At 48.0% G+C, this 26,140-nt stretch overlaps 6 protein-coding genes across 6 annotated transcripts; 1 reads left to right on the top strand and 5 right to left on the bottom strand.

Moving 5' to 3' along the window:
• Positions 1-4,834: 4,834 nt before the first annotated feature.
• HRG_08126 (uncharacterized protein) lies at positions 4,835-5,218 on the top strand (the record flags this gene model as incomplete). Its single annotated transcript, XM_044866597.1, has 1 exon — positions 4,835-5,218. The coding sequence occupies one exon, from the start codon at positions 4,835-4,837 to the stop codon at positions 5,216-5,218; it is 384 nt and encodes a 127-aa protein (XP_044718486.1).
• Positions 5,219-7,101: 1,883 nt separating this feature from the next.
• On the bottom strand, positions 7,102-8,142 carry HRG_08125 (polyprenyl synthetase domain-containing protein; the record flags this gene model as incomplete). Its single annotated transcript, XM_044866596.1, has 2 exons — positions 7,102-7,933; positions 8,021-8,142. 2 exons carry the CDS (start codon positions 8,140-8,142, stop codon positions 7,102-7,104), a joined length of 954 nt encoding a protein of 317 aa, XP_044718485.1.
• A 4,306-nt stretch (positions 8,143-12,448) lies between these two features.
• On the bottom strand, positions 12,449-13,229 carry HRG_08124 (terpene cyclase atmB; the record flags this gene model as incomplete). Its single annotated transcript, XM_044866595.1, has 2 exons — positions 12,449-12,656; positions 12,712-13,229. 2 exons carry the CDS (start codon positions 13,227-13,229, stop codon positions 12,449-12,451), a joined length of 726 nt encoding a protein of 241 aa, XP_044718484.1.
• Positions 13,230-15,394: 2,165 nt separating this feature from the next.
• HRG_08123 (polyprenyl synthetase domain-containing protein) lies at positions 15,395-16,545 on the bottom strand (the record flags this gene model as incomplete). The annotated part of the gene is made up of 2 exons (XM_044866594.1): positions 15,395-15,722; positions 15,827-16,545. The coding sequence occupies 2 exons, from the start codon at positions 16,543-16,545 to the stop codon at positions 15,395-15,397; spliced, it is 1,047 nt and encodes a 348-aa protein (XP_044718483.1).
• A 4,948-nt stretch (positions 16,546-21,493) lies between these two features.
• HRG_08122 (cytochrome p450 domain-containing protein) lies at positions 21,494-23,131 on the bottom strand (the record flags this gene model as incomplete). Its single annotated transcript, XM_044866593.1, has 7 exons — positions 21,494-21,939; positions 22,010-22,187; positions 22,241-22,360; positions 22,419-22,527; positions 22,581-22,761; positions 22,813-23,014; positions 23,069-23,131. The coding sequence occupies 7 exons, from the start codon at positions 23,129-23,131 to the stop codon at positions 21,494-21,496; spliced, it is 1,299 nt and encodes a 432-aa protein (XP_044718482.1).
• An 832-nt stretch (positions 23,132-23,963) lies between these two features.
• On the bottom strand, positions 23,964-25,459 carry HRG_08121 (FAD binding domain-containing protein; the record flags this gene model as incomplete). The annotated part of the gene is made up of 5 exons (XM_044866592.1): positions 23,964-24,419; positions 24,483-24,853; positions 24,904-25,221; positions 25,276-25,288; positions 25,340-25,459. The coding sequence occupies 5 exons, from the start codon at positions 25,457-25,459 to the stop codon at positions 23,964-23,966; spliced, it is 1,278 nt and encodes a 425-aa protein (XP_044718481.1).
• Between the last annotated feature and the right edge of the window lie 681 nt (positions 25,460-26,140).

Genomic DNA, 26,140 nt, shown 5'->3' with positions numbered 1-26,140 from the left:
TTAGAATCGTTTACTATTCTTCTTAATCTAGTTTTAAGAGACTCTTTTAAGATAAAGGTATTTTAGTTCTATAAATTTAACTTATTTCTATATTTTAGGATCCCTTTATTATATTATTATAAGGGTTTTCTTTAATAGCTTTAAGAACTATTTAGTACTATTCTTATTACTTAGGTATACTATATATTCGTTATTATAGTATATAGTCTAACTAAGGAGTTTATACTTTAGTTCCTATCTATTAATAGCGTTTAGGTATTTCTTACCTTTTAAGGCTAGTACTTAGTAAGTTTTCTTCTCCTTATAAGGTTATTTATATTCTTTAAAGTAATATCTAAGTTTCCTATAATTAAAATACTTTCTTTTACCTTTTTATATTATACTTAAATCTATTAGTCTAGGATTTATTATATATACCTAGGCTATTTATATTTCGCGCTTTTTCTTATAGTTAGCGTATTAGCTAAAGTTATTTTTATAGGAAGGGTCTTAGTTTCCTCTTTCTTATTTCTTTTCTTAGTATCGCGTATACTATCTATTATTAATTTATACTACTATAGTAATATAGTCTAAGAGGTTATTAGGTTAATTTTCCTTATAGAGCTCGTCCTTAACTTCTTTTTTAAGCCTATTATAGAATCGTAATATAAAGGGTTCGTTATCTTAATTAAGCTTTAAGGTAACTTAACGGAACTTTATAGTATAATCTAATACTAAAATCCTTTATTAAAGTTCTTAAAGTTTTTATTTAGCTTCTTATTCCTTATTAGTTATTCTAAATACCTTTATAATAGCTTCTTTAAATCCTTAGAAACTAATAAAGACTTTATCTATCTTATTATCTTATTATACTAGTTAGTTATTAAGAAAATCCCTTATAATAGGTTTAAACTAAGCGAGTACTATTCTAAATAAATAATTTCTTATATAGAGTACCTTTTTAACTAAGTCTAAGAGTTTAGTAGGGTAAAACTAATAGTAGGCCTTAAGTTAGGTAAGAAAGTCTTAAAGTATACTATAAGTACTATTAAATAGTCCTAGCTATTTTAGTTTAACTACTTCTCTAAGGTTCTTAACTTATCTATTACCTCCTCTATTCCTAAGTAACTATACCTTATATTAAAGGGTAATAATCTCGCGTATTATATCCTAAAGCGATATAGTAGCTTTAGAGTTAGTTAATCTAGCTTACTATATAGGTATATTAATAGTTATAATATTACTTAAAGTAGCGCGGTATTATATTAAATAAAAGCTTTTAATATATAATAACTAGTATTATTCTTAAGGGATAAACCTATTAAAGGGTTTATATTAATAGATATAATAAGGCGTAGTTTAAGTAATAATAAGTAAATTATACTAGTAATAAGTTAGAGGTTATAGACTATAGACTATAACTAAGTAATTAAGTAATTATAATTAAAGATAAGATCGTAATAAAGATTATAATAATTATAATATTAAAAGCTATTAAGCTATTTATTTAAAGGAGTATTTTATTCCTTCCTTATATACCTCGAGAGCTTTCTTAGATCGCCGAGAGCACTAGGTAATCCTATAGCCTAAGAGCGCTAGAGCGCTAGAGCGATCCTATAATCCTAGCTATAAAGTATTAGAGCGCTAAAGTAACCCGTCGCTCTAAACTTAATTAGCCTATCGGTCCGTCTTATATTCCTTACTCCCTATATTACGTACCCTCGTAACCTATACTAGTCCCCGCGGTTCGCTAGACCGTAGTTATAATATATACTAGATCTAAGTAAACGGCTAGGTTAAAGTACCGGCCTTATACTAAGGGACTAGTATATAATACCTAATCTACCTTTATAAGGCGGGCTATATAGCCCTTATAAGTAAAGGGTATTATAATAAGGATAAGTAGCTCTTAAAGTACTAAGGAGATTAAGTTCTATAGCTAGGTAAGCTTAGCGCTATCCTTTTAAGCGGTATTACCTACTACCTAAGTTAAGGCCTCTTTAAATTTTAGTAAGAACTCTTTAAAGGACTACCCCTTTTATAAAGTAAAGGTCTATAGCCTATCTTATACCTTCTTTTACTCTTATATATTATTAAAGGTATAGACTAAGTAGTTAAAAAATACTTAAGGGTCTTTTATCTTTTTAGGCCTGCCCTACTCTTAGAAGCCCGCTACTCGCTATATCTAGGGCTCCGGTAGTATATAAAGGAGCGAGAACTAAGCTATCTCCTTATAGCCGTTAAGGCCTTATTTCTTATTAATATAGTATTTCGCTATTAAGCGGTTAAAGAAGAAGTAAAAGGTCTTAAGCTTACTATCCTAAGTAAGCTATAGTAGCGGCTTCCGTCTATTAAGGGCCGCCTCGCGCTCTAACGTCCTAGTAGTAGGGGGCGTAGCTATTAAAGCTAGCGTTAAGAGGGTATTAAGGATCTAGCGTAAGGTTACTTATTAGTCTAAGTCTAATAATATCTAGTAAAATAGCTTTATAAATCGCGCTTATTTAACTTATTACTACTAAGCCTCTTTTTATAGGTATTACTAATATAGCTCTTTTACTTATTACTATAGCTATTAGTACTAAGCTTCTTCCTATAATAGCTACTACTACTACTACCTTAGCTAGTACTACTAAGGTTTTAATATTAAGTCTAATATATTAATAGCTTATATTATTATAGGGTAGGTAGAGGGATATACTATAAGTGCCTTTTATTATATTATAATAATAAGCTATATAAGATCTAACTATATACTACGCTTACTACTATTAAATATATATTTATATATATAGCTTACCTTACCCTATAACGCTATCTACTAAGGTCTAAGCTAATACCTAGACCTATACTAAGGGGAAATACCCTTATATATATTAAGCTTATATTTTATTATATTTATAAGGGTTCCTAAGGAAGGGGGCTTATAAGAGTCTAGGCTTTACCTAGATAGTTAATACCTATATAGTTAATAAGTATAGTTAATTAATAAGCTAGGTAGCTTAGTTAATTCGTTACCTTTTATCGCGTACGTATATACGCTATATATAGTAAAGAAGGGGTAGTTACGTAACTATAGCCTATACCCTCCTAGGTCTACTCTATAATAAGGCTCTATATAATTATATTACTTAGTAGTTATATATTTAATAATAAAAGGGGTCTAAAAGAGACTATAGCTATACTTATAATTTAGGTTCCTTAAAGCTATAGCTATATAATTAGTTACTATATTAAAATATAAGATAGGTTAGAAATAAAAGTTACTATTTTTTTCTATTATTACTTATATATAGCCTTTAAGGCTATAGTAAGGCTAATAATAGCCTAGCGCCTTATTAGTAGTTATAGCTAGCTTTAAAGCTTAGGGGCTTATAACTAATTAAGGAAAGGTAGCTATAATAGTAAAGATAAAAAAAAGGTTTATTTAGTTCCTCTTACGCGGTATTTCCCCCCCCTAAGGGCCTTAGGGCCCCTAGGTTACTCCTTTTTAAGCTACTTAGCTATTTATATCTCTATTTTAGCTAAGAAGGTAAGAAGGGCTTCCCTTCCTTCCTTAGAGCTATAGAGAAAAGGTAGGCTAAGGGCCTCCTTCCGTCCCTTAAAGGACTAATAAAGGACCCCTCTTTCCCTCCTATAGTTTAGGCACCTTAAGATAAGGTGCCTAGCTATATACCTTCCTTAGCTATAGCGGTAGTCGTCTCGGTCTACCTTATTAGTCCTTTTTAGGATAGAAAATAAGAAGCCGCCCCTAAAGAAGAGCTAGTAAAAGGCCGAAAGGGTCGGCCTAGGCCTCCCTATAAGGTCCTTTTCCGGGCTAAAGGCTAGGCGGGGGGTCTTTCGAATAGATATATAGTATTTACCTAGGCCCTTAGCCCTAAGGCCTTTATCTACCTCGGTAGCCTAGAGGCTTATAGAAGTCGCTATTAAAGAAGTATAACTAAAAGGAGGCTTAAAGTTAGAATAACAGTTTTATTCTTAGAATTAAGTGCTATCGTTTACTTAACTGCCCTTAAACCTACGCCTGGTTATTATATCGAGTCCTAAGATTAAATTGTTAAATATGGGTGGTGGTTAGTCCCTCTGTTGCAATTACTTGTTTCTTATCTTTCTTTCTTTTTTGTTTCCTGGCTGACACTCGGCTTCTCGGCTCTCCGATTTGCGTCGTGTGTCCAAGTTCTGAGCACTGCACGGGTCAAACCAGAACCTAGGCCGGCGCCCTCTTTGGTTTTGGTGAAATAATAAGGCCCAATGATGTAGACAGCGCATATCCGCGTCTTTCCAGCCCGTCCTCTCGCACTAATCGTCCTCGGCCAGCGTGCTGCATCTCAGCCGCAGTTGCGTTGTTGACCCAGCGGGGTCCCTCGATGTTTGTCCAGCTCTATCTAACTTGCCAACTTCCTACAACCATAATTGCTTGGTGGTACGCACAATGACATGGTCAACGGCAGTAAAAGTTTTCGTTTACCAACAATCGTGCGCAGTTTCCTGCATTACGAAGCCATCCAAGCTGCATATGCATGTGGCGTGACGTGGCAACGCAGAGATTGCGTCTTTTCTGCCATAGAAATATGACATGGTCAACCGCAGTAAAAGTTTTCGTTTACCAACAATCGTGCGCAGTTTCCTGCATTACGAAGCCATCCAAGCTGCATATGCATGTGGCGTGACGTGGCAACGCAGAGATTGCGTCTTTTCTGCCATAGAAATATATAATCCGTAGTCTGTGCTTAGTTACAAATATATCCGTACGTCCGCCGCGTTTCACCTGTCACACGCTGGTCAATTTTTCCTACATAAACCGCCTGTAGGAAGAATCCATTGGACCAATCTCCGCAATTTTTGCCGTCATTCAAATATGTCGGAACAAACGTACGTAAACGTGACCGGCAACAAGGCAGAGATCTCCTTCGGAGAAAAATGGACAGGCCTGAATCTCAGGATCAAAACAAATTCCAAGGTCGTCCAACGTGTCGAGGTCAAGGCCGGGGAGGAGTCATTCGAGGCCACTGGCTCCGGCGAAGGCAACAACATGATCCTCCAGCGCAAATTTGATTCCCTTCAAAAAGCCGTCGCCACTTTCACGTATGAGTCTGACGGCTCATTCAAGCCCTCTAAACTGAGATCAGGAGGCCCTTACGATATCGGCACGTACCGCCTGCTGGTGGTTGTTGCCGAGAACGGAGACGATGCGGATTTCAACGACATCGTTTTCGAGTTCTCGGGCCATGGGCAGAAGTAGGAGTAATCCCCATCTCAGCCTGTCATGATGATGTCCTGCCAGGAGAAGGGTATTGGGGCGTGCGAGGGTTCATCTAGTAATTTTAGCATCCTGGTTATCCGAGACAGTTGCGGTTCGGGGGCCTGGGCCCTGGGTTGCGAACAAATGAATAGTTTCCAAATATATTCAAATCGAGTTAAGATTTAGCCAAATCAAATCAAATCAAATCAAGTGAGTTATACCTAAAGAGGTAGAATACAAAGCTTTACTAAGAGCCTTGTTTCTTACTGCCCCTTTCCTCCCTCATACAGGGGAAATTGCTGTCTTACCTCTCTATGTGACTTTATGCGTATTCTGTTATATGGCCGATAAACGCCCTATGCTTAGTGTTCTAACATTAACCTGGTTGAGAGTCGGGGGCGACTGTCTCCGGCAAGCTTCACTTTTACACACTCACACAAGAAATGCAGGTTAGCTGCGTAGAGGCTGGAGACGCAGAAAAAATATGACCTCGCCAGTGAATGAGGGTGGCCAGGCCCTTTAGCTAAGAATTTATATAATGACAGTCTGGACAGATTGAGAGGGAAGGGAAAGAGGACATAAACAAGGGGCCTTGCCAAAGAAAAGAAGGGAGATTAGAGCAGATGATAACGAGCAAACAACAGCTAAAGCCCACTTCACGTCTTCTATGCCCTATTTGCATGCCCTGTTCGCGAGACTTCAGCCACCTCACCCCCCTTTCCCCCCAACTCTTCCAGAGAAGCATTACAGCACTCTTTAATTGATCTCGCCGTCGAACGCCAAATCGTCCTTCACGGTCGTCTCCAGAGATTGTCACATTGCAGATATCGCATTATCGCGTGCAGTGAGACCAGAAGTTTTGGCCAGTAGCAACTATAAGAGCTCGCTAGGACAAGTTTAATGGGAGCACCGAGGAGTTTAAGCAGCGATGGCAGCCAGCCTTTTATATACCTAAACGTCTCCCCCCCGCTGCGGCCCGTACAGGATGAGTTACGGACCCTTCGAGCTTATCCGCTTCGTCCTGTTGCTTTATTACCCGCATTAGGATTTTGGACTCAGCCCTAAACACTAGTAACGGGTAGTGAAGAGAAATACCAATGCGAAACCTGGTCGCCGGCCGGCTCTCGGCCGACTAGATTTCACCTACCGACACAAGTGCGTTAAGCCATTAGTTATCACCGAGGCTAAGCAGCGGCAGTGAAGGTGTGTATCTATCAGCTTTACTTTATAATCGAATGCATCGAGACACCGCGAGCAGCTCCCTCCTCACCCAGTTTCTCAATGGCATCGTCTTTCCTATACTACTTAGACCATGTCACAACGACTAAGATGTTCCTCGGTGTTCTCCAACGTACTGAATCCTTTCCTGTATAATTATTGTTACAAAGCATCGTAGGCAATGCACTCCCGGAGCCTAAACTGTTTGCGCTGAGGGGAAAATTAGAAGGGAAAATGCCAACCTAACGGTATGGACTGACACGTAACTTAAGAGTGATATTCATAAGCCCATTCTCTATCCAAGACCACATGGAAGAAGTAGGATACCGAGCCACCGTTGGTGGCAGGCATCTTTCCACGGTGCTCATCAATTGTTAAACGGAGAAACCGCGTTAAATGAGTCGTGAGTGTTTGGTTCTTCGGAGAGCAGACACCACACCGGACATGGTTCCCCTAATCTACACGTAACACCCGCCCCCAGCCCCGTGGTTTGACCAAGATTGGTGCTGCTAATACTGGAAAAAAAAGACATAAGAAGCAAGATGAAAACGGCATAAGCCGAGAGACGGATAGCATTGTAGGAAAGAATCCGAAAGCATACGCGCCACGCCAAGTCTGCACTCCCTCCAGATACATCAGAAAGCCTAGGCCGCCAAAAAAAATCCTCACGCAACGACCATCTTGTCCAAGATCTTCAAAATGCTCTCTGAACGGCCCTGCCCGGCGTCCATCTCTAGCGCCATAGTGCGGGCTTTGTCTATATGAGTGTTGATGACGGCGCAGGTATAGGCGAAGCTACCGGTGCCCTCCATGTAAGAGATGGCGTAACGCTTCACTTCTACATCAGACGTCCGTTGCTTAATAATATTGACGAGTTGTAGACTTGTAGGGTCGGAACGAATACTGTGAATCACTGGGAAAGAAAACTTGCCCTCGGTTAAATCCTCGCACATGCCCTTATTATCCGTATACTCGGACGAGAGGTTGAGGAGGTCATCGCGGATTTGGAAAATCAGACCAACTAGATTGACAAGAGGCACGCAGTCGACAGCAGCAGTCGATTCGGACTGCATTAGCTTGATTCCGAGGCGGAAGAGGCCACCCGTTTTGTTGCCAACCATCTCGAGGTAGTCCTCCTCGGTAGGGCACGTGAGAGTATCGCGCCAAAAGAGCTCCATGCCTTGGCCACGATAAAGATTTAGAATCTCTTCGGCGTATATTGAGACGCATTCGGGGCTTTTCAGCCTCTGGAGCTCCTGTAGGGCAACGTGGCACATATAATTGGCCGAGTTGATAGTCTGGGGGACGCCGAAAATGCTATGCGCCACGGGATATCCGCGACGCAGCGCCGAAGAGTCCTGGACATCATCCAAGAGAAGTGAAGATTCATGCAGCATGCCGATGACCTTTGTGATGATCTGGAGGCTGGCCGGCGGGACCTGGAGCCAGGCATCGAAGGCCGCGATAAGTTGACGCCGGAAGTCTTTACCCGGGTGACTAGCGACATAGTCAAAGGGCGCCCTGACCACATTCTCTTTATCTTGTGTCCATTTGGGTGTGTAGTTGAGGTCGTCGTGCGCGTACGTGTCAACACTTAGCGGCTGCCGGGTCGGGTCCTCCTGCTGGAGTTTGTAGGGCTGCTGGAGCTGAGATGGCAGTTGCTGCGGCAGTTGCTGCACGAGGGCCATTGTGGCGGCGATGGCCATGATTTCCTACTCCTTGCGGTTGAAATAAGTCGACCCTGGAGATAGGATGGACGAAGTAGGAGGGCAATGTAAATGGTTGAGAGAAGCAGCTTAAACTTTGTTTTCGCCCTGACCTTGTTGGCTCGAAATCGCGAATGCAAATGCCGAAGCCGGGTGTTTGTAAGGATATAGGTTCAGGACAGGCCTAAAGGTCGATATAGGCAACAGCGAAGACGTTGTAATCGATATGGGGATCAGTCTCGCTAATGCTGCATAGGCGTGACGGGGACAAGCTAGAGCAGCAAATACAAGATCTCCATGCCGGTTAGCGATGAGAAAACAAGCCCAGTGCACCTTCAGGTGTCGATGGGAGGCTGAGAGTAGGACGTGTCCGGTAGTGAGCAGGTTGAACGAGCCTGCTTCTGGAGACCCATTAGATTAGGCGAGAGATATGGGGGGGCAGGAGGAGGCTCGGAGACAAGAGCAGTGTCAGATGTCAGCCCGCAAAGGGTGAACCAAGATCTTCCCCGACATGTGATGTCGACAAGATGGTTAGCTGTCGTGACGTCTGCGACATGCAGGTATACGACTGTGGAAGCGGGAACCGACCCGCCTGGCGCTTTCATGTGCCTTCGTGTAAGCCGGCTTCCCACGCCGGCCTCGCCACAAGTGGAGAGTCAGCTTTTTGTGGAGGACGCTGTAACTCTACGGTCGTCATGCATGTCCTAGACCCCAGCCCGTGTGTACAGCAAATGGTCTCTGCATTCTGTAACCGAGAAATCTCTCCTAATTTTGGGTCCGGATGCTCATGCAGGAGAGAAGTCACTGTTCCGTTGAGTGTTTGGCGTGCATGGTGGCGGCAGACACAATCACGCCGGAGGCCGGGCGGCCTCGCTTGCACCGTGTGCAGCAGATGCTACCTGGGCATTCTCGGAGACTGCATCGGGTAATGGCTGCTTGTAGAACCTTCTAATGATGATATCGACTCCTGCATGTGAACTCAAGACCGTGGCTTGCACGATTGACGTTGGTGGAAGCTTCCTTCAAGATGGCAGACGAAGTACACATTGTGCCTCATCCTGAAGTGTTCAAAGCACGGAGACTATCGAGTCCCCGCAAGGCAAATTTGGGAACGGTGCCAGCGGCTACATGTGGACAGTGGCCGAGATTTGGGAAATTGACAGCTTTTGCGGCGAGTTGAGGGCTCCCAGAACAACCAATGCATCAAGGAACAACACGGGGAGCTACCGCGCAGAGGATCCAAACTCTGATTACTTATGCCGTATACAGTAATGATTGAATGGTTCCCCCGGTCCAAATGAAATTTGTAAAAACCAGTTCATCCCCCTTGACGAGGGGGTGAATTTGAAAAGACAAACGTAGCATCTACAGTCGAACTACATCTCATCTCCTCCAACTGCACACCTAGTCCCTTGAAGCGGCATGCTGCTCACTAACATGCCCGAGCTCGCCTTAAGCCCCTGAGCTCTTTCATGACTCTATCAATCTAGCTAACGGCTATGATGCACCATGGCTTCTTTCTTGTCCCGCTTTGATAGGAGTTTCCGTGATACATCATACGCCCTGTAGTTGGTGAGCGCGGACTGACGTGCAGCATGTCCAAATATTCCATGAACGAACTATTGCTCTGCATTGTTCATTGAGCTTTACTGCACAACATGCGCTTCCCTCTCCCGCATGGTGAATCGTAGGACGCGGAAACTTGCCACTTTGTCTCCAGTCTATGCGGCTCAAGAATTCATCAGGTCGCCCCGCTACAGCCTTACAGGTAGATCGAAGGATCGTTCCATAAGGAACCTCATTATTCTTTTATATGGTCCATAATAGCATCGTGGTTTTCTTGACCTTGGTTAGTTACAGCCAAAGTAAGAGAGCAATATCAATGAAGTTCTCGGCGCCGAGAGCTACGCCCACCAGAATGATTCCGTTCGCGCATCATACCCTCTATCCGTTTCTTAACGTTTCCGAATGTAGCCGAACGAAGCAGTTAGCCTTTTCTTGTGCCAGCTTCTACTATCGCAGCCTCTTGCGCTGCCCCCTTGAAGAGCTACGTCTCTATTACGCCTTTCGTGCGGTCCGTCTTCTTGGCACCTTCGACCGTGTTTTACGTTTTTTTTCAATGTGTATCTCGTTCAGCATGTTCACCTGCGCGTTGCCTTTATCCAGAGGTCTCATTCTCGGGCAATGAGGGTGCCTGTTATGGACTGTGTTGTGTTCCCAATATCAGGCTAACAAGCATGAACCCATTGGCCAACGGCATTCACCACCGTCCTAGATTAGACTCTAGCCACATTTGCGGCCCTGGTAAGGTTGCCTCGAGTGTGATCTTCGTCCTATTGGATATTGTAATGCTATTTAGGTCATCGCTATTCGGCGGGAATTTGGCCGAGCTCTGCGTAAACGGGTTGACTTTTATCTAAGACAGGAAGGTCATACGTACTGATCGAAGAGCATTAGGACTAGGGGTTGGGACTAGCGATAATTGTCGTACGAGAACGCATTCATATATGTTTGGTTACCAATCAAGATGAGAATGTCCAAATCGACTCGACTTCAATAGAGTCCAGCTTTCAGCAAGGCTCGCACGCAAAACTCAGTGTCTGGATTTAGCACTATCAGCCAGAATCGTATGAGGCATAAATAGACGCTCTGCTTCGTCTCTCGGATCTATTGTCTGCCCAGCCTATGGCAAGAAGCATCGAGATAACGTCATCATTAATACATAGCTTGTCTCACAAATTGGCTTTGAGATGCGTTTCTGCCAGCTTTAACCCTTACGGCTACGGCGATGACCATCGCAGCTATCTATAAAGACAACATGCCAAGAGCACAGCCGCTCGAGGAAGATTCCAAGACTCACTTCTCCACGATTTTTAGCTACACAATGTAGGTGATAGAAACGGAGAAAAACAATCTAGCCATAGAAACAGCAGGCCACAGTGGCTGTCAGAGATTCAGCCATCGCTGCGGCGCTAATCACACGTACCCGCGTGAGAGGGTCCTTGAATCACCGACCCTTGATGGCATATTTCTCCGATGATCTGGTCGTCGGGAATTTGCACCCCCACGCGGGATTCTAGAAGACTATGCCCAAATAAATACGCCGAAAAAGAGTTCCAGACTCATAATACGACGCCATTAGAAGACTGGGAATCCTTAATGAATGAACCGTAGTGGTTTCGGAGAAAGAAAAATGACGATGGAGCTCATCAGTAAGCTAAACAAAGCAGTCCCTGTTTAAGTCAAGCTCTAAAATGAAGTGGTGCTGATTGTCAGGGCCAACACGACTGGTCTCGACGTCAAGAGGAATCTGTTGTTCAGAGACATCGAGGCCTTTCGATAGCTGATATCGATTAACGCCCAAATGCACTACCCGTCCCCGTATGTTCCATATGTGGCTCAGCCTCGAGTGAGGAGACTGACCAAAGGAAAAGGCAGACAGATTTGCATTGGAGTTTAAAAAGGGTTGAATGATTCGATATGGAAATTGGGAAAATCCTCCAAAGCTGGCCGCCGCTCCCTTAACCTGACCGCACTGAATGCCACCGATGATCCCCTGTTAATTACCTTCTGGACATTTCTGATCTGTTCCTTGCAAGTCGCCAGTTTTCAGGTACCCTCTGCCACAAGTACTTAAAGCGGCTTGTTTTTTTGTGATGGCCCTTTGAATTGGTTGAATTGCGCTAGAACATCCTCGATCCTAAAAGTAGTCTTTCGTCAGCCTATTTTTTTCTCCATCAGGCCTTCGAATTGAACTGCTCTTAGTCTTGGCGTTCATTATGCTGCACTGTGCCACTGATGGGTTATTTAGCACCGCCCAGAGCATACACGTTCGGGGGTGGACAAATACTGGAACTCGCTCAGGGTTACCAATTGGAACTACACACCGTCTGGGCATAGTTGAGCAAGGGGAAGGAGGCTGGTATACTCCAAGCCACTCTATTAGAGTCCGTGACGACTCAGCTATTGGTGTCCCGCTCTTGATGTAAGCCAATCAGCACTCACTTCAAGGAAGCTATTATCCAATCTATTGATAACCAAGAAATTGAGGCTGTATATGCATCCATCTTCCGTAGCTTGAAAGACCCGTTTTGCCTTGAAGGTGTGCCGTAGAAATAGTCGACTCAAGTTACTGTCCAGAGAGATGCCCCTGCAACAGAACACAGAGTCAGGTAGCAGCACCGTCTATTGCAACTAAATGATGCATGATGTACGGAATCGTCGCAGGGAGACCTGGATACGCAAGCAGGGTGCAGCAGCGGCATGTCGACGAGTGCAACCAAAAGCAGAGCCAACGTCAAATCCATCACTGCGACTTCAAGGGCTTCCTTGCCAGACTTTCGGCCCTAGACACGAAATACAAGCAAACCCCGTAAGTCGCATCAATCAGCAGAAACGCTGCAAGGCTCCAGAGGACCAGCGGACTTCCTAGCCACCCAAATGCCTCGGGCCAGAATTTCCACCGGAGCGAGGCAAAGCCCACGGTACAGCTGGAACCGAGAAATCGGCTTAGCCTGCATAGATCATATGTTAGGCTTCCATTATGTATCTTGACGACCTGTCACATACCATAGAGTCCATGACGTGCCCCTTGTGCTGTTTCTCTGCAGCAACTGGCAGAGCCCGCCGAGGCTCAACACGATTTGACATATGACAGCGCCCCAGGAATAGGCCAAGGCGGGTCCAATCTCAGCCGCCAAAGCGAGATGACCAGCAAAGCACATGAGAGTTCCTGCCAGAAAGATAAGGGGTGTGTGACGGGCAACCAAAGGCGAATGGCTCCACTCCGTCTTCGCCGCGCGGGTCGCGGCGACCATGATGATGACGTTGAGAGTGACACCGGCCGCGAAGACCGCCACCTCTACCCGGTTTGACGACGGGTAGACGAGTGTGTACACGAGCTCCCATCCAATATTATTGCAGAGCGGGATGATGGCCATGCTGTAGGTCTCGCCCTTGTATGAGTGCCAGATCATGCCCGCATAATTGATAAGCCAGCCGACGCCCATGAAAAAGACCAGAGTGTCGGCCAGCCATTGAATCTCCTCGTAAGCCTGAGGCGGCTGCAGATCAGTAAAGCCATCCATCGTGGTATCGCGGTGCCGCTTTGCCGTCTAATGGCAGCTGGCCCAGTAGGAAGCGAGAAAGAATATTGCCTTGCTTTTATAAGCACTCAGGGGCAAGCGGCTTGCGAGTGTGCGTATAGTGGGCGTGCGAGTAGGCTGCAAACAAGATGGACTTAATTTGCATACTTAGTCCGGTCTGAACACAAAAGGACCACGAATCGGCCACAGTGAGTAAAAGCATAAAACTGAAGGTGTCACGGGAGACCACAGTACACATGCGTATCGGTGTGTGCCGTCCATTGAGCTGCTAAGGAAAGACATATCAAGGCTTGATCTTGTTGCTGTTATACAGTCTCCTCAGAATACACTTCCATTATAATGATTTGAAACCAAGATATCTGTATCTGGGACCTGAACATGTGAAAGAGCATCCCGTCAAGGAAAAGAGTCCGAATCCAACCTGCATTTCTCTACGTCAATATATTGCTCGGTGAATAATGCGCGAGAACCCGGGGAGCCAATACGGGGCAATAACGAAATACACGATGCACGTGGATGTACTGTACGCATTTAAACCGGAACGTTTCCTTGCATAGCGTTGCGTTGCATATAAGCAGGCCCTCAGTAATTACTGTATGTGTGTCATGTCCGAACCATCCCATTGAAGGCCCAAAGGCTGCAATGGTGCATCTGTCAGGCATCGCAGCAACTTAGAACCGCACGCTTAGCAGTACAGTATATTGATTGCCGCCAAATCCACACCGTGGCAGACGTTTCCCGATCCTCGCCACTTACATGGCACACAACCGCTCTGGTAAGACAAATATTAAAGTATCTCCCCAAGTATATCGATATATATAGGGGGCATTTGGGAGCGAGTACTTACTTGCAGCCTTCGGACCTTCAATGGGATAGCCGATGCTATCGGACCTTTGGTCCTTTAAGGGGAGTCGGCTACTCCATAGAGCGAATTTGGCACAACACGTGCTTTCGACCGGGCGTACAACATATGCTATGAAGCCCATGGCTTTTTTAAAATTGGTCTAGATAGATATCGATGAATCACTGCTCGGGTAGCCGTTTGGGGTCATGTAAAAGGGCGGCTACAAGTGTAAATCCCCGGGGCAAACCTTCGGTAAAAAAGAAGCACGGCTACTAGAGGCGGCGGCGCCTCGAATTGCGATGCGACGCTGGTTCCGATCAGACGCACTTAATGCGTCAAAGATGTAACATGCAGTACATAGAATGCAGAGAGAGTGGGTCGAATCGCATCATTCATGTCATTCATGCACAGCGGTGCGGTCAGGCAAATGTCCGACCGGTCGAGGTTCTCAATATTCCATGGATCTCTCCGGAGCCTCATGTATGCGGACACTTTAGGCGCGCACACATGATGCACAAACGGAGGAAATGCCGCACTGGTTGAGCGCACCCGTTGATTAGAGAGATTGCTTTACACCTCAGGGAACTTGGGAAGATGCCCCCCCTAAACATGCAGGCAAGACGACATGTGGGAGCATTGCATACGTGGACGAAGTACCTCGTAGAGCGTAAGGTAGCATGTAGGTCGAAGAGACGGAAAGAGAGTGGCTCTCGAATTCACAGCCTGAGCTCTGGGGCGCCCATCCAGAGCGTGCTTGAGCATCACTGCGACATATTCAATCGGCAGCACCTCAGGCACTTCCAGTAAACCCTTGCCCCTGTCTTTCTGCTAGATGGCTGGGACCTGGAGCAAGGTACAATATGTTTCAACTCATCTAGGAAGACGCCTGACGATTTGGACACCGATGGCTTTGAAGCATGAAGCTATGGCTTCCCAAAGGAAAATGTGCCGGATGGACAAAGTAGAATACTGTGAACCCTTGCACAATATGTCCCCAGCCCTCTTGTTACGAGAGGCCTTTCGCTCTGTCTTGAGCACGAATAGGGGTTGAGGATCGAATGAAAACTACAAGCCCCACGTCATTGAATTTCTCCAGGTCATCAATTAAGCATAACAAATAGCAACCTTGGGGGGATCAAGCATTGGTTGAAGGCCTGGGGAGCCGGAGCCGGGTGACATTTGATGACTTCGAAATACAAAGCCATGCAAAACAACATAATTCCTCCACGTTCCCCGGGGTTCTCTCTCTGCAGTTCCGCCTCCGTCCAAAAAACAACCGCAGCTGCGAAAAAAAACCAAGATATCAACCCAAGGAGCCTGTCTGCATCTGTTCACGCCGTCCCCAGAGTCCGACAAACTTGTCTAATCCACGACCTGCTTCTTTGAGTGCTTTCAAACAAGCTTCCCTCACCCGCTCCGTCTGCAAGGCGTCCAAGGCTGCCTCGATGTCCTTTTCGGTGTGGCTTTCAAGTGCCCTCTGCATGATTGGTCCGCAGTCTTCTTCGTTGAGTGCCACGACAATGGGAAATGATAACTCTCCATTCCGCACGTCCTCTGCCACGGCACCTTTACTGGTCACATACTCGGTCGAATAGATGTTCTTGCAATCGTTCTGGAGCTGTGCGTACCATCTAAAACCACGAGTTAGTGCGTTCCGTCCAAGCATGGGAATTTGTGCGCCGATTTCGCTGGGAGCCCGCGTGGCAATGGGAGGTCTGATCAAAGAAGGACATACCCGAATCGCGTCATCAGATCATCCAGCTCCTCCCCGCCATCATTCAATAACCTCCCCAAGAGTATGAATAGAGTGCCCGTTTTCAGCAGGGCCATGTTCTTGTAAGCCCTAATCCGTTCATCGCCTTGGTATTGAAAGGACTCCAACCCATCCCGGCGCCAGACGAGAGACATGTCTTGGCCCTGGAGGATGTTCTCCAAGGCTTTCATGAGCTCGACCCCGAGAACTGGACGCTCACGTAGAGCGCGATTGATGACTGTCGTCAGCACCAGATAAGCCCTGTTTGCCGTTTCGCTGGCCCCATAGATCAGATGGGCCGTGGGTTGATTCTTGCGCTGACGGCTGTTGTCGGAAATGTCGTCGACCAAAATCAAAGCGAAATGAACCGCGTCCATGATGTCAAGAATCAGCGTGTACTTGACCGGGTCTTCCTTTTCCAGTGCAGGCCGAAACTCCCTGACAAAGGGCTCGAAATGATGTTTTCCATAAAGCTTGACGAGGTATTCGTAAGGACATTCAGTGTCCTCTGGCTTGCTTCGCTTGGCGGGCAGCTCTTTGCAGTATCCAAACTGCTCGACAGGCTGGGTCGAAGCAGGCTTCAGCTTGGCCGAGCCTTTGGCCAGGAAGCCTATGGAGAAGGCGACGAACAGCGTGGCAACATCGCTGATACCGATGCGGTCCTTGATGACGTCCATCATCTTCAAGAAAGGAGGCGGCATGCTGTCAAAGGGCCGAGGGGAACGTCAGAGTGAGGATGTCGAGATCTGGGTGCGAAGGAGTCGAGGTACGATCAGCCAGACGTCGCTGGGTTCCAGCGCTGACCAGTTATGCAATTTTATCAATACCAGCCTCTTCGGCATAGGCAGCAACGAAATCGGCTCTATTCTTACACCCAACAAAGGTCCTTCTCCTAGCCACTGCATGAAAGCCCTTGAGCCGATTGTTGCGGCCACAGCAATAACGTCTCCACATGGAAGCATTGATAAGCATTATTCGACGCTGGCCTCCCAGTGGCTGCAGCTCTGTTCGCCCAGACGGATGTTGGTTACAGCAGCCGCACCGCTACTGGTAAGATATCCGGCTCCGGCACGAATGCGGCAACGCATGTCGCTTATATACGCGGGTAATATGTGGCCAGTGGCGTATTTGAGAGTCGCTGTCATGCATTCATCCACATGTATGCGACAGGTGCCGGGCATTGATGATGATGCCCAGAGTCTGCCGACCGGTACGGGAAAGGTACTGGATCAGGAGCAGCAGACCAACAACTGTCACGGACCGAGGTGTAGGGATAGCTTAAGCCTTGACTAACAGACACACGGGATTGCCTAAACAGCGACACAAAAGTGGATAGCTCATGGGCTCAACATCATAGGTTAACGGTGACGGAAGCAGCCGGAGGCGCCGACGCCAGCAGTCAACGGTTAGACATCTATTTTCGGCGTATTCGATGAAGTTATATCAGCTGACTCCTTCTTTCGGGGAGATCAGTACAATCCATACAGTCACTTTTCAATGCAAGCCCCACATGGCTCAACAACCCTTGTTTTGTGCTACGGACCAAGGCGTAGGGATAATTTGTAGACTCAACGCCATGGGGTATGCCTACAGGTGGGAGGATAACGGTGCCGAAAGCGGTCAAAGGCTTCAAAACCGGCAGTCCATATATGGTTCTGGATATTTATCTATTACAGCCTCCTTTGCGAGGAATCTAGATAGTCTGGGCACATGCATACATCTAGTCACATCGGCTGACCTTCTCTTTTAGAGAGGTCAGCCCATTCCACACGGTTACTTTCTAGTGTAAGGTCCACATAACTAGCAACAGTCTTGCTACGTTAAATTCCCAAAACGAGCATACCCCACAATAGGGCTTCTTGGTAGTAGTTGTATACAGTCTAGGATCATAAAGGCACTGCTGCTATAAACCCTATAGGCATAATTTTTGTTGGCTATATCAGACCTACCGACTCCTTTCCAGTAAATTAGTAGCCGAAATACCGCCTTCTTGATTGAGAGGAGAGATCCTATATCATAGAGAAAATGGATATTTTCCCCAATACTAAGATATAACCCTATTTCTCTAGCTTTCAACTGAATTATTGTCCAGGTGCCTCTTTCCAACGACAAAATTGCTATTCTTAAAGACTCAGATGCCTGCCAACGGTCATAACAGCCTATTTGAAGCAGGCGGCGGCGTTGGTGCCTTAAAAAACAGCCGAGGGGAGATATACCATGACTGGAACTTAAGCCTAGAAAGCGACCACAGTCGTAGCCCGACGAGGGCATCGCCAATGCCAATTCGCTAGAGAAGTCATCGCTAGAGCTCTCTTCAAGAGCTACAGCAGCCAATGCAGGACAACCAGCAGGCAAAAGAGTCGGAATTTAAGCCCCACCCAATTATACTGATTGAAACCACTCTTATATCGCTATGGCACTAGGCTTTACAATAGGCCAAGTTGTAAGGGGCATTTACACTCTACTTGTACTATAAAGAAGCAAGCATCAAGACAGCTCTCTTGTAGACTGATATTTCTATAAGGTAAAGGAGTTTGTAGCTACCAATTATGATATTTATTGGAAGGATTTCCGAATCTTGACACCTGGCTTTAAGGGCACTACATTTATATCTATTATGCAAGCAATAAAGTAACTGAGCTACTAATAGCACCAGAAGAAGAGACAACTAAAGGCTAGCATAGCTATCTGGCAGAAGAGGGTCACAATGGTATAGCCCTACTCCAAGAGAGACTAAACCGAGAAGATTAGGCCAACGGCCTAATCCTCTTTTCGACGAGATATAGGTATTAAATTCAGCAATAGGCCTTAAATGGGCTATAATCTGTAAGACAGAAGACCCTGATTCCTTGGGAACTGTTACGTTACACTTCCAAAAGGAGTATGCTCCGTAATAGAGCTTCTTGGTGGTAGTTATATACTGTGACTATTCTGCCATCCCACCGGCCTTGGTGTTGTGGTGACAGCAGGGGGGGGGGGTGGGGAGGTCTGCCGGTCTGGGCCTCGGCCCTTCCACTATTGGAGTGTCGGGTATCGTCGAGAATCAAGGCCACACATGATCCCTGCGAAAGCTTGGGTTGGGGGTGTTGGCTAAGTGACGACCTTTTGTCACTTTACGACGGGCTGGCCTGTTCGTGCCAGGGCAGATATCCTGATCACAGCCGCCAACTTCCATTATAGGTCGCGTTGCCTTTAAAAGCCTTGATGCTTTTCAGCTTGACTTAGACCAGTGGTCAGAAATCCACTAAACTCCACTAGAATTAATGATGTAAGTAGGCGTGAGGGCGTAGTTGACGGGCTGCGGTCTTCAATGGCCGGAAAAGCATCCAGTGTCACCAGCCTTTCAAGTCAATAATACACCGCAGCAGGCCAACTTGGTATCTTGAGTCCACTAGTCTATACGCATTTACTGTGCCTTGGTGTTTTCCCTCGGGCCCTTTTCATCCCCCAAGATGTAGTCCAGAAGGAGTAAAACAGCCGCACCGCCAGCTGCGGGACCAGCGATCAAGCTGACAAGAAACATCCATATCAGCAGCTCCGGAGTCACATGCCGACCTCGGGATTCAAGCCCGCACCAGAGGAGCCCCGCTGCCAGGAAGAATCCGCTCGATGTCCCTGTCATCTCGTTGATGTGTCTCAGCCGAGCCTGCCTGACAATGGTGCTCGGGAGTTCGGAATAGGCAGGCGCAGGCACATCAAGTAGGCTGTTCATGATATGCAGTGGCCCGATAGCTTGAGTGGCAAACAGGGATGGTGCCCAGGTCGCGACAAGGGCCACCGAGAAGGCGCCAATGTGCGTGACCGTCGAGAAGAGCAGTAGAGACCCAAGGATTGCCCTCTGATGGGTTCTGGAGGCGCCTCGAGGTCGCAAAAGTCGGCGCCTGTGAAGAATCCACAAGGAAACGACCGGCATAGCCGTTGAAAACCCGCAGAGGGATGATAGCCCACCAAGCATTGCAACAATTCTTCCATGTCACATGTCAATTTCATGCACGGTCGCGTCATTGGCAATCCCACGTACCTCAGGGAGCTCCACGGTCTTGTTTCTAGTGGTGATTCAACCATGATGATGATGATGATGAACGGAATGAGTTGGCCGACGTAGAGAAATAGGTGAAGCGAGAACCACGGCCAATAATCTCTCAGCGCTTCTATAGGTATGCCTACCAGAACCTCGAGCCAGAGAGCTGGCCATTGGCGGCCAGTTTCCTCGCTTGTCGACTTGAAAAGACGTAAAGCGTTTGTTACGTCCAAAGGGGGGAAGCCTTCCTGCCATTTCCAGGCTATGCCGGCAAGGGCAAGAAACGCCTGGAGAAGGCTCATGAGCTTGATTGAGGACATGACCAAGCTTCGAAAAATAAAATGATTGGAGGAGTATGCTTGGGTTGAAGGAATTGAGCGGCAGAATTCAGTGCAATACTATGACCAACATGAAGCTGCCACGATTTCAGATCTCTCCCGCGGCCCAAGACTTTCCACAAGTTCACTAATCAGGAGGCCCTTGGTTATTTGCGGGTTCACGTTCAATAGCCAGGCAGTCTTCCAGGATTTCGATTCTGGCATCCCAGTTGACATTCCTAGCTGACATTGTGCTCCCGATAACCGGTGAACCCGGCTTCACAATTCCAGCAATTTGCAATGATATGTATCGCAGCAACTCGATGCAAGCACTTCTCAGCCGCGGCCGAGGCCCTCAGCCGAGGATTACCTGTTACCCACATGAAAGTGTGCAGTAGCGCTGCTTGTTTGTCCTCAACAGCTTCATGTTCTCCCTCGCGTAATTCCAATTGCCGTCATACAGCGCGAACAGCATCCGGAGGCGACTGGGGCCCCTGCCTTCGCTTGACGTGATGCTGATCGCTTATTTTTATGCGGCAGGCTAAAGTTCCCGGTTGTCCCTGCCATCCCGGACATGACGCCTTAGCCGGGCCACCAGGCGGCCGGTAGAGGCGGCTCCTTGTGACTAGTAAGAGCAAACAGCCCGTAGATCCATGCAGCCCGGGAACTCGGCGAGAGCAGCCCGTCATGACCTCTGTCATATGCACGATTGTACGTGCATGCATTTTACCGCCCCGTCAACGCTCCCCAAGGCACGCCGACGGCACCAGACATGGGACGGACTTTGAAACTTGGTTCAGGCGCGGCCGATGTCCGAGACTGGTAACGAGTAGGGAAAAGGGCGGCCAGCATTGAGCTGAAGGGAGGGGATATCAAAGATAAGGCTAGATTTCTGGCTTGTGACTGGTTCAAGTACTCCTCGGACGAAGTCAACACTGTGTAGGTAAAGGAAAGAAGCTGCAATGTCCAGATGGTCCGGTAATAACTCCGAAGTGAGCAAAGTCCAAGCAGGACTGGTTGCTACGCGAATGACTGGGCAAGATTCGGGCAACAAAGTGTTTTGCTTCGCTATACATGTACAAGAGCACTGTTATTACAGATGAAGCATCGAATAAGGGCTTTGGATCGTGGAAGCCGGGACACGAAGCTTCAGTGTATCATGGGATAGTGTACGGCTACCAATAAACCGTGACAAGTAAGGAAGACCTCGGTAGTATAATTTCAACTGCATCACCGGCACACTATAACGTAGAAACTCCCTAGCTGCGAAGTCATTGACAGATCTGGTCGGACAGACTGTCCTCCAAACTTTCAAAGCGCAGAGCTAGCCCCTGTGGACTCAGCCTGATTCGCCTTCTTCAACCACACCTTCGCACCCATATCCGGCAGCATGAATTTTCCAAAGGCCACGTTCTTTGGCCGCGGACCAAAGTTCTCTATGGCGAAGTCAAAGTTCAGGAGAAGATGGATCATGACGAGCTTGACCTCATCCGAGACCATGAATCGTCCAGGGCAAGCATGGCGTCCTATGCCAAAGTGCATGCTTTGCTCGCTTGTTGCTGTCAGGGGGCACGAGGCCTTGAGCTTGGAGTCGTCCCGCATCCGGGCGAAGCGAAAGCCGTCGAAGCGCGTGGGATCTTCATAAAAGCGCTCGTCCTGCAGGAGAGGTGAGTTTGGTGTGAAGATGTAGGTGCCCTCCGGGACGTGCAGGCCGTTGGAAAAGGTATAAGGCTTTAGAACGAGTCGAGCAAGGGCAGCTGAGCGCCGGTCAATAGGCATTCCAACTGGAGCTTCAGGGAGGGAGTCGAGAATCCAAGATATACGTACAGGCGTCGAGAGCATTGAACCTCTGAGTTTCCTTGATGAAGCTATCCATCTTGTGCATGGAATCAATGGCCTCTTTGCTACCCTCTCCGTGCGTAGCAAAGCGCTCCTTGATTTCCTCTCGGAGTGGCGCCACGTATTCGGGACGAGCGGCGAGCTCAAAGATGGTATGGACCACCAACTAAGACTTGTGTCAGCCCTCCTTCAGACTCGATGATAAGACGAAGCATATACCTGACTCGATGTATGCAAGGCGGCGAAGACGGTATTGGTCATCATGTCGGTGATGTGCCAGTCTTCCCAAGGATCTTTTTGCTGCTCGTCGACCCAGTTGATCGAGAAGTCGAGAAGATCCTGCCGGCAGACGTTTGAGCGTGCAGAAAAAATAAGTGGCGACAATTGCAGCACTCACTCTCATGGGATTCTTAATCCGCGAGTCTCTTCTCGATTTGATCTCGTCAAGTATCACATTCTGCAAGTGCTTTACGCGTCGTGGGGCTCGTAAGAACTTGGCAAGGTAACTGGAGGTGCTCAAGTCAACCCCCCATCCATGTGCGCCAGGATTACGACTTACGGCCTTGCGAATGCGGGAATACAGCGAAGGAGGAGAGCTACCCGGGGTACCGAGTCTCCAACCTCGCAACACAAATCAAGAAAGACGGGGTCTCTGCACAGAGGCTCCCCGAAGAGGGACTTTGTGGTGAGACGGGCAATGACCTTCAACGCCATCGGGAAGCAAGGAACTGCCATCCAGTCTGCGCTTCCAGGCTTGACGGAGTCGTTCGCATGGGAGAAGAATGGCAGACCAGATGACTTGGGAAGCCCTCCAAATGCCTGTAGCTCTTGTTCGAAGCCGTGCAGAAACTCGGTGGAGAACTCTTTGAAGAAGGGATCGGTAGGGTTGCTTGCTCGAGTCCTCTGCCAACTCAACGCCTTGGCTATTACTGAGTTTGGGATCCTGCGAATGTTGTGCTGCTGCCCGGGTAGCGAATATTTGAATTGGAACTCCTATGCCCTTGTCAGCCGTACCGCTTTCGCCTCTTCGAATCGCGAGGCATTTACCTCGGACATGACGGCCTGAAATGACATATGCTCTTCGTCGAGGGAGTAGTATTCCCTCGTCATCGCCCGGTCGCAAAGAAAGACATCCATCCGCGTCATCGTGGGTATCTGGAAAGCATAGTTGCGGTGCTGTTTCCATTGCTAGTTGGTAAATAAACCTCCACAACGGGCTCAAGATGACTTGCCTTGAAATAGCCTTCATGGACAGACTCGCGGGCACCCCATACGTTGCGCACGGCGGCAACCCATTTGGTCAAGCCGACTCCGGGGCCAACAACGGGTACATTAACCTCGAAGATCTCAGTCAGCCATGATAGCTCCATCTCGGAAAAAGCAAGCCCAGCTAACCTTTTTGTCGTAGTTGAAATACCTGATCAGTAGAAGGGCGAACACGAGGAGGCCAGCGACCGCGACCTTGGGCCACACCGGCCACATGGAGGTAAGATGTTCTGTCAACATGGCTACAAGTGAATCACAATGTTTGTAGAGTCGTCAGCTGCAACGGTGACCAAAGACAATTAGACTGAGCCACAGTTCCAACGCTGTGTCATTCTGGTGACGACCACACCGGTTATCATTCCCCACCGCCCCAGACAGCGGGCTTCACGTATGACGTGAGTCCAAGGCCAGAAGGAAACAGACCGTCAACGGTGACTTGACCTCGGGACTAGTCCACTCCCATACCGAGTCCTTGCAGCCGAGGCACGGCGCTGCGTGGCAAATGAGAGCACGAGGCTTACGCATCTTGTGTCAAGCATGTAGTCAAATACTAGGACAGCATCAATTTCCGATGTGCATGCTGCTTATCGCCTATGTCCACGTACATACATGTATGTACATGACATTCTCAAGTGGAGTGATTGCGTCCTCCTAAACGATGACATCCATCCCATGTTCAGATCCGTAATACCCACCAGATCGCCAAGGCCATGGTGCCGAGTAAGGCGGACACATGAGGCTTGGGCGCAAACGCGGAGAGAATCTTGACAAAGGTCCACCAAGGGTTCTGTTGGGCTGCTCGCGCAGGGAGGTCCACAAATGCAAGCCGCTGCTTGCCTCCGAGGACTGCAGCCGAGGAGCCCGCAGGTATGTCATGCAAAGCCGGGAGCACGTATCTGCCAAGCAGTCGCTTCACTAGCCCGTCGTTTGCCTGCAGGCGGGTAAGGAACTCTGACTGCTTGCAGACGCTTTGCGTGCGGGCCAGCCGAGTCGCGCTCACGATGCTCAGCAGGTCCTCCATGGCGGCCGTGTCCGCCATGGCCTTGTGGAGGTTGCCTTTCCACAGGGCGTTGACGAGAACCGCAACGTCCTCGATGGCCATGTTGGCACCCTGGCCAATGTTGGGTGTCATCTGCGCCGTTGCCGTCTGTCAATATTTGTGGCCCGCATGAGGGCATCAGGGGTTGAGGCTTGCCTTGCGCACTGCGTCTCCTACGCAGACCATGCGGCCAGAATGCCACGTCTTAAAACAGCCTTCCTCGAGCGGGGTCATGGTGAAGACATCACACTTGTCCCAAATGGCGCCGAATTCCAACGCCGAGTCGAGTTTCTTGGACCTGAGGCCATCGCAGATCTTTCGCGCCTCCTGGGGAACAAACTTGGGCCTGTCGACGTAGGCGTATGGTTTATCCGTCTTCACAATGACAAACCAAAAGGCTTTCTGGTCCTTGCCGTTGAAGACGTGGATTGTAAGGTCTTGGTCTAGGAGGCTCAGCTGGACCCCATCCTCCACCCCGGGAACTCTAGAGGAAATGCCATAAATGCAGGCATAGTCGACCCTTAGACCTGGTGCTGTTAGCCGATGAAAACAACTCTAGGACACCGGATCGTCTTACTCGATTTTTCCGCGTCCGTAATCTTGCTGGGCTCGGCTTCTTTCGCGTGTCGCCAGATCTCGGACCTCACGACGCTGTGCACACCGTCGGCTCCAACAACCAGATGCCCCCAGTGTTCCTTGCCATCGGCGGTTATAGCAACTGCGCGGTCTCCGCGATCCTCAATACGCACGACCTTTTGTCCCATGTGCACCCGATCTTTGCCATCAAGTTTATTATACAGGATTGCAAGGAACTTCTGGCGTTCAAGAAACGACAGCGGATATCCAAAACGGGATCGAAGCACAGAGGGATATTGGCTTTCGAAGAAGAAGCCGTCTGCAAAACGAATCCTTGCAAACGTCAAGGGCTCTATGGCTTTCTCGACGGCACTGAAGAGACCGAGCTGGTCTAGGATGAGAGCTCCGTTGGGAAGGATGCCTATCGACGCTCCAACCTGGGGGCTGATTTCCTCACCCTGCTCAAGGATATCGAAAGAGATGCCCAGTTTGTCCAGGCAGTGGGCCAGCGTGAGGCCCGCTATAGATCCGCCAATGATCAACACCTTGAACGACATTTTGGCTGTAAAGTTTGGCGTGGTTCAATGCGAGGCTTGATAGGAAAGTAGCCGGCGAAATCGAATCGACTCGGCTGTTTGAGGCCTCAACGATACGAGCACTGTAGCTTCTCTCGTAATTCTCTCCAGAGGCAGGGGTCGTTGGGGCATGTGTGATGTACGGATATGTACGCGGGCTTTTAAAGAACACTGTGTGTCGCACCCGGAAAGCCTGAGCAAGGTGAGGACGCAGCAGAGTATCATCGCGCTTGCTCCTGATCCAACCGTAGCGTAATGATCCTTGATGACAGAGCTGCTTTGATTGGGCCGGTTGCTTTCTCCATTAACATTAATCTGTACTCCCTGTCTCGCTGCGCAAAGCATGTGCTGCATGTGCATGCGGCCTGCGGAGCTTGATATCTGCGGGACTACTCCGTGATACCGGGCATCTTTATGCAGCCAGCCCCGTGTTAAGCTATCTTATTAGTCGGATGAAGCCTACCTTCTTGCTCCACAAGTGGATGGTGACATTGGTGGCCGTGGTGGGACGAGCCGCACAGCCGGCCGCTGCTATACGTTTCTTGTAGCGAGCAGACGGTTTCTCAACCCGAGGTCGGATGGCGTGAAGAACATGAGGTGAATTACGTCAAATGAGAGCGATTGAGGTCTTCCGGGGGCAGCCGTCGAGGCTGACTTCTACAT

Source organism: Hirsutella rhossiliensis, assembly GCF_020360975.1.
Source record: "Hirsutella rhossiliensis strain HR02 chromosome Unknown scaffold00009, whole genome shotgun sequence".
NCBI lineage: Eukaryota > Fungi > Ascomycota > Sordariomycetes > Hypocreales > Ophiocordycipitaceae > Hirsutella > Hirsutella rhossiliensis.
This window is presented reverse-complemented; position numbering and strand designations above follow the sequence as displayed.